Source organism: Lycium barbarum, chromosome 3, assembly GCF_019175385.1.
Source record: "Lycium barbarum isolate Lr01 chromosome 3, ASM1917538v2, whole genome shotgun sequence".
Taxonomy (NCBI): domain Eukaryota; kingdom Viridiplantae; phylum Streptophyta; class Magnoliopsida; order Solanales; family Solanaceae; genus Lycium; species Lycium barbarum.
The window spans coordinates 135,251,785-135,263,163 of record NC_083339.1 but is presented as its reverse complement, the minus strand read 5'-3'; the positions used below and the strand labels follow the sequence as shown (position 1 = coordinate 135,263,163).

General features: G+C 30.9%; 1 protein-coding gene across 2 annotated transcripts; it reads left to right on the top strand.

The window, feature by feature from the left end:
• Positions 1-5,211: 5,211 nt before the first annotated feature.
• On the top strand, positions 5,212-8,856 carry LOC132632749 (gibberellin-regulated protein 11-like). Of its 2 annotated transcripts, XM_060348814.1 has the most exons (4): positions 5,245-5,480; positions 5,584-5,655; positions 5,980-6,022; positions 8,340-8,856. In XM_060348814.1, exons 1-4 carry the CDS (start codon positions 5,421-5,423, stop codon positions 8,600-8,602), a joined length of 438 nt encoding a protein of 145 aa, XP_060204797.1. In that variant the 5' UTR covers positions 5,245-5,420; the 3' UTR covers positions 8,603-8,856. The 2 variants fall into 2 exon arrangements, with proteins under 2 accessions (XP_060204798.1, XP_060204797.1); XM_060348815.1 differs by lacking the exon at positions 5,584-5,655 and having other exon boundaries at positions 5,212-5,480.
• Positions 8,857-11,379: the final 2,523 nt, after the last annotated feature.

Below are 11,379 nucleotides of genomic sequence, written 5' to 3'. Positions count from 1 at the left end.
AACGTCTACGTATCCTTGATGTATTAAGCCTACATTATTGTACGCAGAAAAAATATCAGGTTCCATATAAAATATTGACGTTTCGGAGTCTTGACACACGACTAATCGTTGGTCAAAGTATGAAAAAAACACTAAGTTTTTTCAAACAAAACTTACTTCGGGCACCTTTTCAACCCCTAAAATGACTATCCGAACGTCTACGTATCCTTGATGTATTGGGCCTACATTATTGTACGCAGAAAAAAATATCAGGTTCTATATAAAATATTGATGTTTCGGAGTCTTGACACACGACTAATCGTTGGTCAAAGTATGAAAAAACACTAAATTTTTTCAAACAAAATTTACTTCGGGCACATTTTTAACCCCTAAAATGATGATCTGAACGTCTACGTATCCTTGATGTATTGGGTCTACATTATTGTACGCAGAAAAAAATATCATGTTCTATATAAAATATTGACGTTTCCGAGTCTTGATACACTACTAATCATTGGTCAAAGTATGGAAAAAACACTAAGTGTTGCAAAAAATAAAGTTGGTCAATTTTTTTTTTTTGTTTCTATAACGCAGTATTTTAATGCGTTATAAAAAAAAATTGGTATCTATAACGCAGTATTTTACTGCATTATGATTTTTTTTTTAACTGCTTCTATAACGCAGTAAAATACTGTGTTAAAGCAGTTAACGGCTCCGTCTCCATAAATTGCTTTAGCGCAGTAAATTATTGCGCTAAAGATAATTTTGTAACTTTTTTTTTTTGTTAAAATATTTTGGTTCAAAGTGATTTTTTTGGGGCATTTTGATTCCCGACGCTTAAATGATCCTATTGCAGATTACCTGTCCTTTATATTACCCTAAGAAGACAAAAACTAATAGGCTCAATCTTGTATCAGTGGGCCTATCTGCACGATTTAGTGTCGTAACAGGTAAAACACAGCTGGACTCCAAAGAACTGTGATTGGATAGTGAAATGACAAGGTTGTACGGACCCCATGGTAGCTGACACTTGTATCTTTTGGATTTGGGGATAAAGAAAAGAGTAGGTACATTCGCACGATTTATAGTGTCCGTAACAGGTTTTTCTTCGGATGCTTTGTTTATATTGCTATATTATTGTCATAATTTTTTTATTTTTTTTTTGAGTTGAAAGTGTATTGAAAATAGCTTTTCTGCCTAAGATTCGCGTACATCTTACATTCGGCTCCCTATTTTCAAAGCCACGACCTACTTTACCCCTATTTTACTGGGCTTTTTCGACGTTATCCTTGATTTCTCTCTTGTGCATACGAGTTCTGAAAAATATCAAGACTGTTGAAGGCCCAATAGTACGGCCCATAATGTGATGAAGTGTGAACAGAGTGATGACAGATATTTTTGGATCCAAAGACGGTGGCCTGTCATCAAATGACACGTGTTTAATAGCAACTGTTACTACTACTTGCGATGATCCGACATTACCAATTTGCTGGGGGTAATCTTTATTTTTGCGCGGATCCGTTCATTGGGTTGGTGTTTAATTTTTGCCCTTCAAATTGCTATAAGTTTTGTCTTTCGCTTAAAATTTGAAGTTTTATGGATTAGAATTAGGGATGTTAAATAGGTGAGTTGAGCTGAAATTAGCCCAATCAAAATGAGCTGAGGTGATAAATGGGTTGAGCTAACATTGACCCAAAAGTTACTTGGGCTAAAAATGAGTTTGGTCATGATCCGTCCAACTTAACCCAATTTTTTTGAAGGGTCTATTTTCTAAAAAAATATTTTCGTGAAAATATTTTCTAGAAATACATTTTTAGCGAAAAATATTTTCGCGGATTTTTCGAAAATACTTTTGAGGAAAACATTTTCCGTGGTAAATATTTTCGAGCAAAACATTTTTCTTGAAAAATATTTCCATTCATATCAAACACACTACAAACTTATAAGATACAAGAAAAGTGTATACATAAAAAAAAAATAAAAAAAAATAAAAAAAAGTAAACTCAAGCAATAAACTCAAATTTAAGTAAATCTTACAAACGAGCTAGAATTGGGCTAGTATTGACTTAAGTTGGAGATCATTTTAAAATAGGTTATATTGGGTTGGGCTAAAATCAGCCTAATGTGAAATTATCTTGAGCCCAACTCATAAATTTTGGATGGGTTGGGCAGACAATCACCTTTTGGGCCAAATTTGACACCCCTAATTAGAACACCAGCTCAGTAAAAAAGAAAATTTTGTAAGGCAGAAGTTGCAAAATTCCGCCTTAATACAGAATTATGCCCATGCCTATTCTGTCTTAAAGTAGAATTTTACAAATTTATCCATGCAAATTAATGTAAAATTTGCCTGAAGGGCAAAAGTTAAAGACCACCATTTTGAGGGACAAAAGTTAAAGACCACCATTTTGAGGGACAAAAGTTAAAGACCACCCACAGCGAAGGGCAATCCTGCCAATTGCCCGGGTGTAATTACAAATGGATTTCTTCGAGTCCTTTGCATAGGATCCTAATTTAACAATGTAAAACACTATTCAAAGATATTTTAATTTTATTTTTTCTAGTTTATTTATCTGTAGCAGATAATTTATTCTATTTTTAATAGTATAAATCAAACATTGTAAATAGGCAATAGAAAATATAGTGTAATTAATTAAAATCACATAATTCCAAAAGTATCTTCAGAAAAATCCAATTGGCCAAGTTGTAATGGCGCATCTCTAGTATTTTCGTGTTTTACTTCTTTTGATGACAAGGAAAATGAAATGTCATCTCAAAGAAAATACTTTACAGTGCCAAGTTGAAAGTTTAGAAGCACGAGAACACAAGTTTTTTCTCATATATAATATATGGCTGTAGTCATATGAAGAGTGGGTAATATTGTGGGGAAAAGTTACAAATTAAAGTATCGTGGAGGTAGCCGCCCCTTTAACTGCCTTTTCTTTAAGTGGTGATTGTTTTACTCTCTCGGTCTTAATTTATGGCATTATATTTTTAATTTGTCCTTAAGAAGTAAGATATTTATAAAATTAAAAATAATTTAATTTAAATTGTTTTTTAAGAGGTAAGATATTTATTTTATTTTAAAAAATAATCTGCTCAGTTTTGGAACCTTGCTTTATAAATACTACTTTGGTAAATAAAATTCTTTAATTATCAAAAAAACAAAAAATATTATTTTAACTTTAATGAAGTGATATATTCGCATATAGATATGTCACAAATATTTCTAGTTTGTTTTAGAATACAAGTTTCTATTTTTCTATTAGATCATATGGCCAGCCAAATAATATTACTTGGGACCACGAGAGTAATTGTTTTTGGAAAATAAATGTTCTTTAAATTTCTTTTTACAAATTTGAAAGGTATTTAGAGGCGTTTTTATCGAGTATCATTACTACTATATATAAGGGACAATCAAGGGGTATTTGTAGTCCTCACAAAAGTTTTCAATTTAATGTTAAACTTTTCAATTAATTACTTCTAGGTCCCAAATTTATTTTTTAAGGTCAAATTTATTTTTAAATTTTATTGTCTACTTTTCATTATTTTACTTTTACTACTATATATAAGGGAGAATACCTATTTTTTGTAGTATTCACGTAAATTTTTATTTACTCTTTTTACCCCTAATTAAAATTTTAGTGGCTTTGTGAATCTTCACACATTTTGATAAATTTTGAAAACTTTAAGGACTTTTTTCATGCCCTAAAAATGATGATTATGAAAAAGGTTATAGAGGCCCCTCAAAGCGTACTCATACATATTTGAATCTTTTATGTAGAAATATTATTAAATTTATTTCAAATTATGTTTTTCCTTAAGAGTTTATTATAGACACATAAAGAGTTATCATGTCATTTAATTCTATCTTAATATAGGCTTAATTATTGAACTAAAATATTATTCTGATAATACTATTTATTATTTATTAATGTTATTTATCATTTGCTATTTTAATTTTTTATTCGTCCATTTAGTAATTTCTTTTTAATTTTCTCCTACAATCTTATGTCGTACATGCTGGAAGTCATAAGTAATTTATAAGGATTTCACTTAAGTTTGGATTAAGTTTTAAATTAAGAAAATAAATATAAATAACTTATATCATTGTTAAATACTTCAAAAATGTATCAAAAAATGTAAATTACAGCCCCTCCGTCTCAATCGAAAAAATGAATTCCAAAGTACGGTAGTTAATTAATAAATTTTATGTACGCACACTATTAAAATAAAATTTATTTACTATATTAAAAGAGTAACTATAAAATATTAGTTTTATATATTCTGAAAAGGTTTGAAAAAATAATGTAGTTAAAGAAAATACAATTTGATTTTCAGACAATAATAATACTAGACAATTGCAAAAATTATATTTTTTACTTTTGTCTTAAATATTAAAATATTTTGCAAAATATCGGATAATCAATATTTTATATAATTTAGGATAAAATAATTACGTTTAACATGAAAAAGTTATTACAAAGTAGATTTCATAAAATGGTTTATTAAATTAAGAAAAGGTAAAAAATGTTATTTTTTAACATGCATCTTTTGGAAGGTAAAAGAAAGCTTAAAGTCAGAACAGTTAATTCCTATTGACTTTTCAGTATTTTTTTTTCTAATTTAATTTGAAAGAATCTACAAAAAATTCTTGTAATATCAAGGCTTTTAATTATTTATATTTATTTGTAAGTTAAGTTTATTTATTTCATCATGCAACAATATTTGCGCGTCAAATATATTTGACATACATTGAATACTGTAATATCTTTGGTAAAAAATAAATTACCCAGTATGAATTCAATTCAAAGAAACAAATGAAATTAATTTAACATATGAACACTCAATTTGGATCATCAGAGACTTTAATCTCAAAAAAATTTAAGTAAAATGGAAATTAAAAGAGCTTTCAAATTGTTGATTTTTTTTTAAATCTAATATATAAACTAAGAAAAATACTTTTCTTTAATTTTTAGGTACGTTTTTGTACTTTAATAGTTAGAAGTCTTTTGAAGTATCAGATTGATGTTAAAAAAATAAAGTAGCAAAAGCTAAAAAATTTAAAAGATATCTATAAATTAAAATTTTAACGTCAATTTGGATCCGGATTTAGCACGGGTCAAATGACACTAGTATATGACTAGAGGGCAAAAGAAAAGAAAAAGAAAGCATTAATGTGAGAGAATTGTTGTAGCTCGAAATTGAAAACCTACAGTAGACTTAATCAAGAAACAGCTGTAGTACTACTAATGCACCATTAAACACACAGCTAGCGTCTAGAGATAAGAAAATTACTGTTAACGAGGGTCCCAATATATATGGGAAAAAAAAAATGATGAGAGATGTTCAACTATAAAACATGGAGTGCAACCACAAGTAGAGTTAAGCTTGGGTGCTAGTGTAGGAATTGATTTTGAAGGAAGCAGTCATATATACTCATGGCTATGGCGATTCGTCTAGTACTTCTTTTTCTTCTGTTTTTGGGTGTCAAAGCCCAGGTAAATCTCTACACCAAGTTAGCTTACTGGGATATTTATGGCTGTCTATTGCTATATATAGCCATTTAATTGAGTGACTATGTATTATATTCCATGCATGCAGGTTTCTTTAACTGATCTGAAGAACGTTGAAGAAGATAGACCTCAAAATGTTGGCCTTAGCCAGGCATTTCGTGTTCGTCTCTCTTCTTCTTTTCTTTTACGACTCACTCGATTTTAATTTGTTTTGTCTAATTTTATCTGATACGAAATATGAAACTTTGTAAAAACTTGTGATCCCAAATATATCATATATTTATGTTGTAATAAGACTTCTGAAATTTCTGATTTTAAATGTGACATACTTAAATAAAGTGCAAGAGCTGTTAGTAGTACATCTCGTTTTTTCTTACTTTTTAGTAAATAATTGGACTTCGTTCTTTTTGATGATCCCCTGAGTAAAGTTGGAGAAAACAATTTACTCGCTATCTAAAAATTTGTTTGTTTTTTTACTTGGCAGGTATTCACTAGAGGAGCCAATAGGCGTCTAGTTCAGGACATAGGTGAGTCAAAAAATGCTAATTTGCTCTGTTTCACTGTTAATAATTGATGTACCTACTTAGGAGAGCTTGTTTTTAGTTAGGCATTTTTTTTTTTTTGGTTTTGTACAAGACAGTGGACTTCAAATTTCTTGACTTAATAGCCATAACCACCATCTATTGAATGACTTAAATATGAAACTGTTCTTCGAAGTGTCGCTACTTACAAGAACACCAACAGACCTGTATTTTACAATCTCAACTAGTGGCCGTGCTTTGAGCATTATTACTCCCTCTGACCCAAACCCAATTAAGGTGACTGTCTTTTTGACTGGACACGATTCAATAAATTAAGGAAGGGTTTTGACATCAAGGCAAATATTTGCAGAGTATTACATCTATAATTTTAAATGAGTAGCGCTAAGAATTTCACATAATTTTCATCTAGATGGGTGTTTTTTAGAGTGCGAATAAGAAAAAGAAGTCATAATTTTGGATTAAACTAAAGAGTAACCGTTTTGTAGTACCTCACAAACATCACGTGGTTCGAGTGAAATAAATGCACCTCTGTTGGTTCGGTTGACCGGGGATACTTTAAGGTCACATTAATTGAACTGCAAGTGCAAAAATTAAATTTGCCACATGATAACTCCGCAAGTACAACAGTGATGAGATTAAATTGTGACAGTGATGTCAATTGTCCTTTAGTTTAACTGACAAAAGGTTAAAAATTTACTAATTTAAGTTACAGGTTCGAGCTTTGTGCTATATAACATAAATTTAGCTAATATTGTAAATGGAAAAAGTAGACAAGGCTTATATATTAAAAATAAGCCTGATATTATCCAGACTAATTTATTGGTCATTGAAAAGAACAGTGGTGAGAAGGCCTATTCAAATCACCAGTCTCTTGGTTTGATTTGATTAAACGACCTTTTAATTAATTAGTTTGGCACCTTCCTTTCTAATGTCAAAGAGGTTAGATATCTTACTCAAGACTTCATAAATTCCTTAGGGTCGTTTGGCAGAAGGTACAAATTGAAAAAGTAGACAAGGCTTATATATTAAAAATAAGCCTGATATTATCCAGACTAATTTATTGGTCATTGAAAAGAACAGTGGTGAGAAGGACTATTCAAATCACCAGTCTCTTGGTTTGATTTGATTAAACGACCTTTTAATTAATTAGTTTGGCACCTTCCTTTCTAATGTCAAAGAGGTTAGATATCTTACTCAAGACTTCTTACTCAAGACTTCATGAATTTTTCGGGGGTCGTTTGGTAGAAGGTATAAGCTGAGATATTTCAGCACTAATTTTTATATCATATTTGGTAGAAAGTATAAGTTTATTTTGAGATAAATTTATACCTTGTATCAAATATGGTACAAAAATTAGTGTTCGGGATATCTCAACTTATGCCTTCTTATTTCTCTTATACTGGGATTATTTTATATCATTTAAAAGATGGTATAAAATAATCTCAATAGATGGGATAAATTAATCCCGGGATTATTTTGACTATCTACCAAACGACCCCTTAGGAGAATTATTCATTTGTTTCTAGAATCTTTTTTCACTTTTATCAAAAATAGGTGTTTGGTCATAAAAATTTTAAATACAACTTCATTTGAAAAATAAGAAAAGCTTGTTTTTCAAAGTTTTTCATTTTTTTTTATCACCAAAACAAGTACATTTCAATCAAAAAATACTATTTGTAAAAATTATGACCAAACACAACTCTAATTCCAAAATTTCAAAAAAAAAGTGAATAAGTTTTTTATTTCTATGGCCAAAGCCTACTTTGATATTATTTCACTTGAAATGTTTTACTTCAGTGAACTTTATTTTTGATTATTTTTATTATTTATAAGTGTGACAACAAGGTCGGTTGTGATACCACATGAAATAAGGTGAAACATATCATTCAACTGGGGCATTTGCACATGTAGATCTTAAGTTATGTCTTGTTAATACAGTAGGCTAAATTTGTATGCAAAAAGAAATGTTTATCTAACAACTTTTAATGGCATAATTTAGCCTATTAACAAGAACAAAATTTAAATGGTGGCCTAAAAATGCGATAAGGTGCAAATAATCCCATCCAGTACAGATCATGTAACATTGGATAAAGTTCTGCAAGACGTCCAACCAGGTTCTTAGTCAATGCAAACGTAATTTTATTTTTCTATCCTTAATCACATAAAGAATTGGACGCGACTGTACTGTTTCACTTATTAAATAGAAAAGAAAAGTGAAGCCATTTATCCAATTAATAGACCATCACTAAGATTTCCTTCTTTATAAATTGACGCATAAAAATGATTCTACTACTGTTTGCAGTTTTAAAGGTTGCAAAATACTTGAACAATGGAGATCTGGCTCTAGCTCCTGCACCTGCTCCAACTCCAAGCCAGTTGGATTGTGGGGGATTGTGCAAATACAGATGCAGTTTACACTCGAGGCCCAATGTGTGTTTTAGGGCATGTGGAACATGTTGTGTAAGGTGCAAATGTGTGCCACCAGGGACTTTTGGCAACAGAGAAAAGTGTGGCAAATGTTACACTGAAATGACCACCCATGGCAACAAGACCAAGTGTCCTTAATATTATTATTTCATCTTACTTTCAAGTTTGTAGTGTGTGGAGTGTGAACCTAGCTTATTTAATTTTATCATATCAAATGGGATATAGTACTAGCAAATCATGTCTTGGCTAGATTGACAATCTTTTTGAGCCATGTGCGTTGTAATTTGAAAAGTACTGTTGTGTTGTATGTACTATATTTGATGTTGCACCCAGCTTAATGTTAAAGGTATATAAATTGTCTTAAATAATGTAGAAACTGCTTTTACCAATCATATTTCGGTCATGATTTTAGAAAGGGTGAAGGGTCAAATATACCCTTCTACTATGCAAAGGATCAACTTTACTCTTTGTTATAACTATCAATTCAAAAATACACTTGCAGTTTTATATTTATGGTTCAAATATGTCTTTTCTCTGTCAAATCGTCTAAGGTTAACACCCTAATCTCACATGGCATTCAAATTTTGATGAGGAGGACATCAAATGACATATCACCGCATCGCCCCAACCTCATTTAGGAAATATTACTAGAAATATATAGAGATTTTTTTACTACCATTCAGTGAGAAATTTGTGATATAAAATATGTTTTTTTCACCTCATTTTTACCGAATTGGCTCATTGAAAAAACGCAGAGAAAACATGTTTTCATTAAAACGTTAGGAATTTTTTTAATTTTTCCGTGTAAAAATAGTAGTATTTAGGTTTCTCCCACTGACATTCAATGAGAATAATCACTGAAAATTTTTTAGTGAGAGAAGAAAATAGTAATTTTTAGCAGTGAAAAAACTATTATGAGTGAGCGAATTATTTCATTCATAGTATCTTTTTCCAACCCTATGATATGGAGTTTTAACTTCATAAATGTGTTTAACCAAAGAAAAAGATAGCTTCTTTAAGTGAAATTCCAGGAGTTCAAACAAGGCAGGCCCAAGACAAATTCCAAGGATTTCAGCCGATTAACATTAAAATCTCGGTAGTTTTTTTTGAGTTTTCCTGTATTTTAGTTGGGATATTTTTATCTAAATTTAACTAAGCATTGAATAGATTTAAAACAATGGTTCAATATTAATCGAAGATGGCTATTTGCCCATTTTCCCTCTGAATAAAGAAAGTTGCACTTGGGCTTCTACAGTATCCAAAACGCTATTCTAATGGTATAGGGGACAATTGCAGGATTGTCCTTCGCGGGGGTGGTCTTAACTTTTGTCGTCAAGGCAGAATTTGCATGGACAATTTTACAAATTCTGCCTTGCGATTTTTTTTTTAACTGAGCTGGAGTTCGAACGCACAACCTCGGAGTATTAGGCGAAGAACAAAACTTAAAGAACACCAATTTGAAGGACAAAATTTAAAGACCACACCAAACGAAAACAATCCGCGCAAAAAAGAGTACCAAACTGGTTAAATGGCCCAAGTTTCTTTTTGTACGCTGTATGTCTTGGGGCAAAAGGGCCAGACACCCAACTGAAGCCCTTTTCCAAATCCAATCCTTTGAGTACATCAAATTCCAGAGTCATGGTTTCTTAGAAAAATATCAAAATTAACTTACACTCTACTTTTTCTTGGTTCAACAATTAACTTTAGCGATTAGTAATCAAATTTGACTCTAAATCTACAATATTTATTTTTAAATAAATAAATTATTATTCTTGATAAACACAAATAAATAAAGCAAAGCCTCTCAGATCGATTCTAGGCTTCACAATATGGACGGACGTGGTACTACCTGATTTCAACAACAAGAGGTGGTTGGACGCAAGAATTCCCTGAAAAAAAGTCACCAGTAAGTTTTTGGTTAGAGAAGTCTTTGAGCTAGGTACACTCAAACAGTTCTTAAAAAATATTACAACGTATAATTTTTTCATATACTATTTTTAATTTCTCTAAACAATTTTTCGCAAATAATTAAACCTGGGACGCTATACTTGTGCCCAAAAAAGTTGGTGAAATGATTAATATTTTAAGTGAGTGCTTGATGCATGCTATATTTGGTATTATAGCGGTGCTCTATTTCCAGCCACCTACTTATATCGCTTCAGACACACAGTTTGATATCATAAGATATGTGAGGATTATGCAAGAAAAAGTAAGCAGCTGTATGTCAAGATTCATGAGGCTTTCTATTTTTGGGGATACATAGCATTACAGTAGTTGGCCATATTGTTTTTTGCTCCATTTTCTTCTTGTTAGTATTACGAAACTCATGAGTCATGGCTAACCTCCCTCATGAACCATGTCACACACTGTGTCTTACTTAATTGAAATCTTTAGCATCATACATGAGGTGGGCTACATCATCTAAGTTGACATATCTTCCCAAACGTATAAGCATACACTATCTACAATATTCAAGAAAATTTCTGCCAGCTGAAATGAGTCAATGGTTTAATTGATTCTGGTTCGACGTGTATACACGGCTCTACAAATTTCCAAGGGAATTTAATTTCACGATAGGTATAAAACTCCACTAACTAACTAATTTTCTATTCCCCTTTATTCTTCCCATTCCGCTGTTCCTTTGTCGTCCCCCCTTTTTACTCCATTCTAAAAGAATCAATCCTTTTTAATTTGGAAATAACTTAATATAAAATTTTCATTTACCCGTAATGAGAAATTTTTGTTCACGACAAATATTATGGCATATTTAAGACCATTAAAATCACAAATTTTAAAAGTACTATAGAGTATACACGATGTATGACATGTTTACGATCATAAGTTTCAAAAGTCTTCATTTTTTAAAACTAAGTTTCAGTCAATTATGTTCACATAAATGACACGGACAAAGTAAT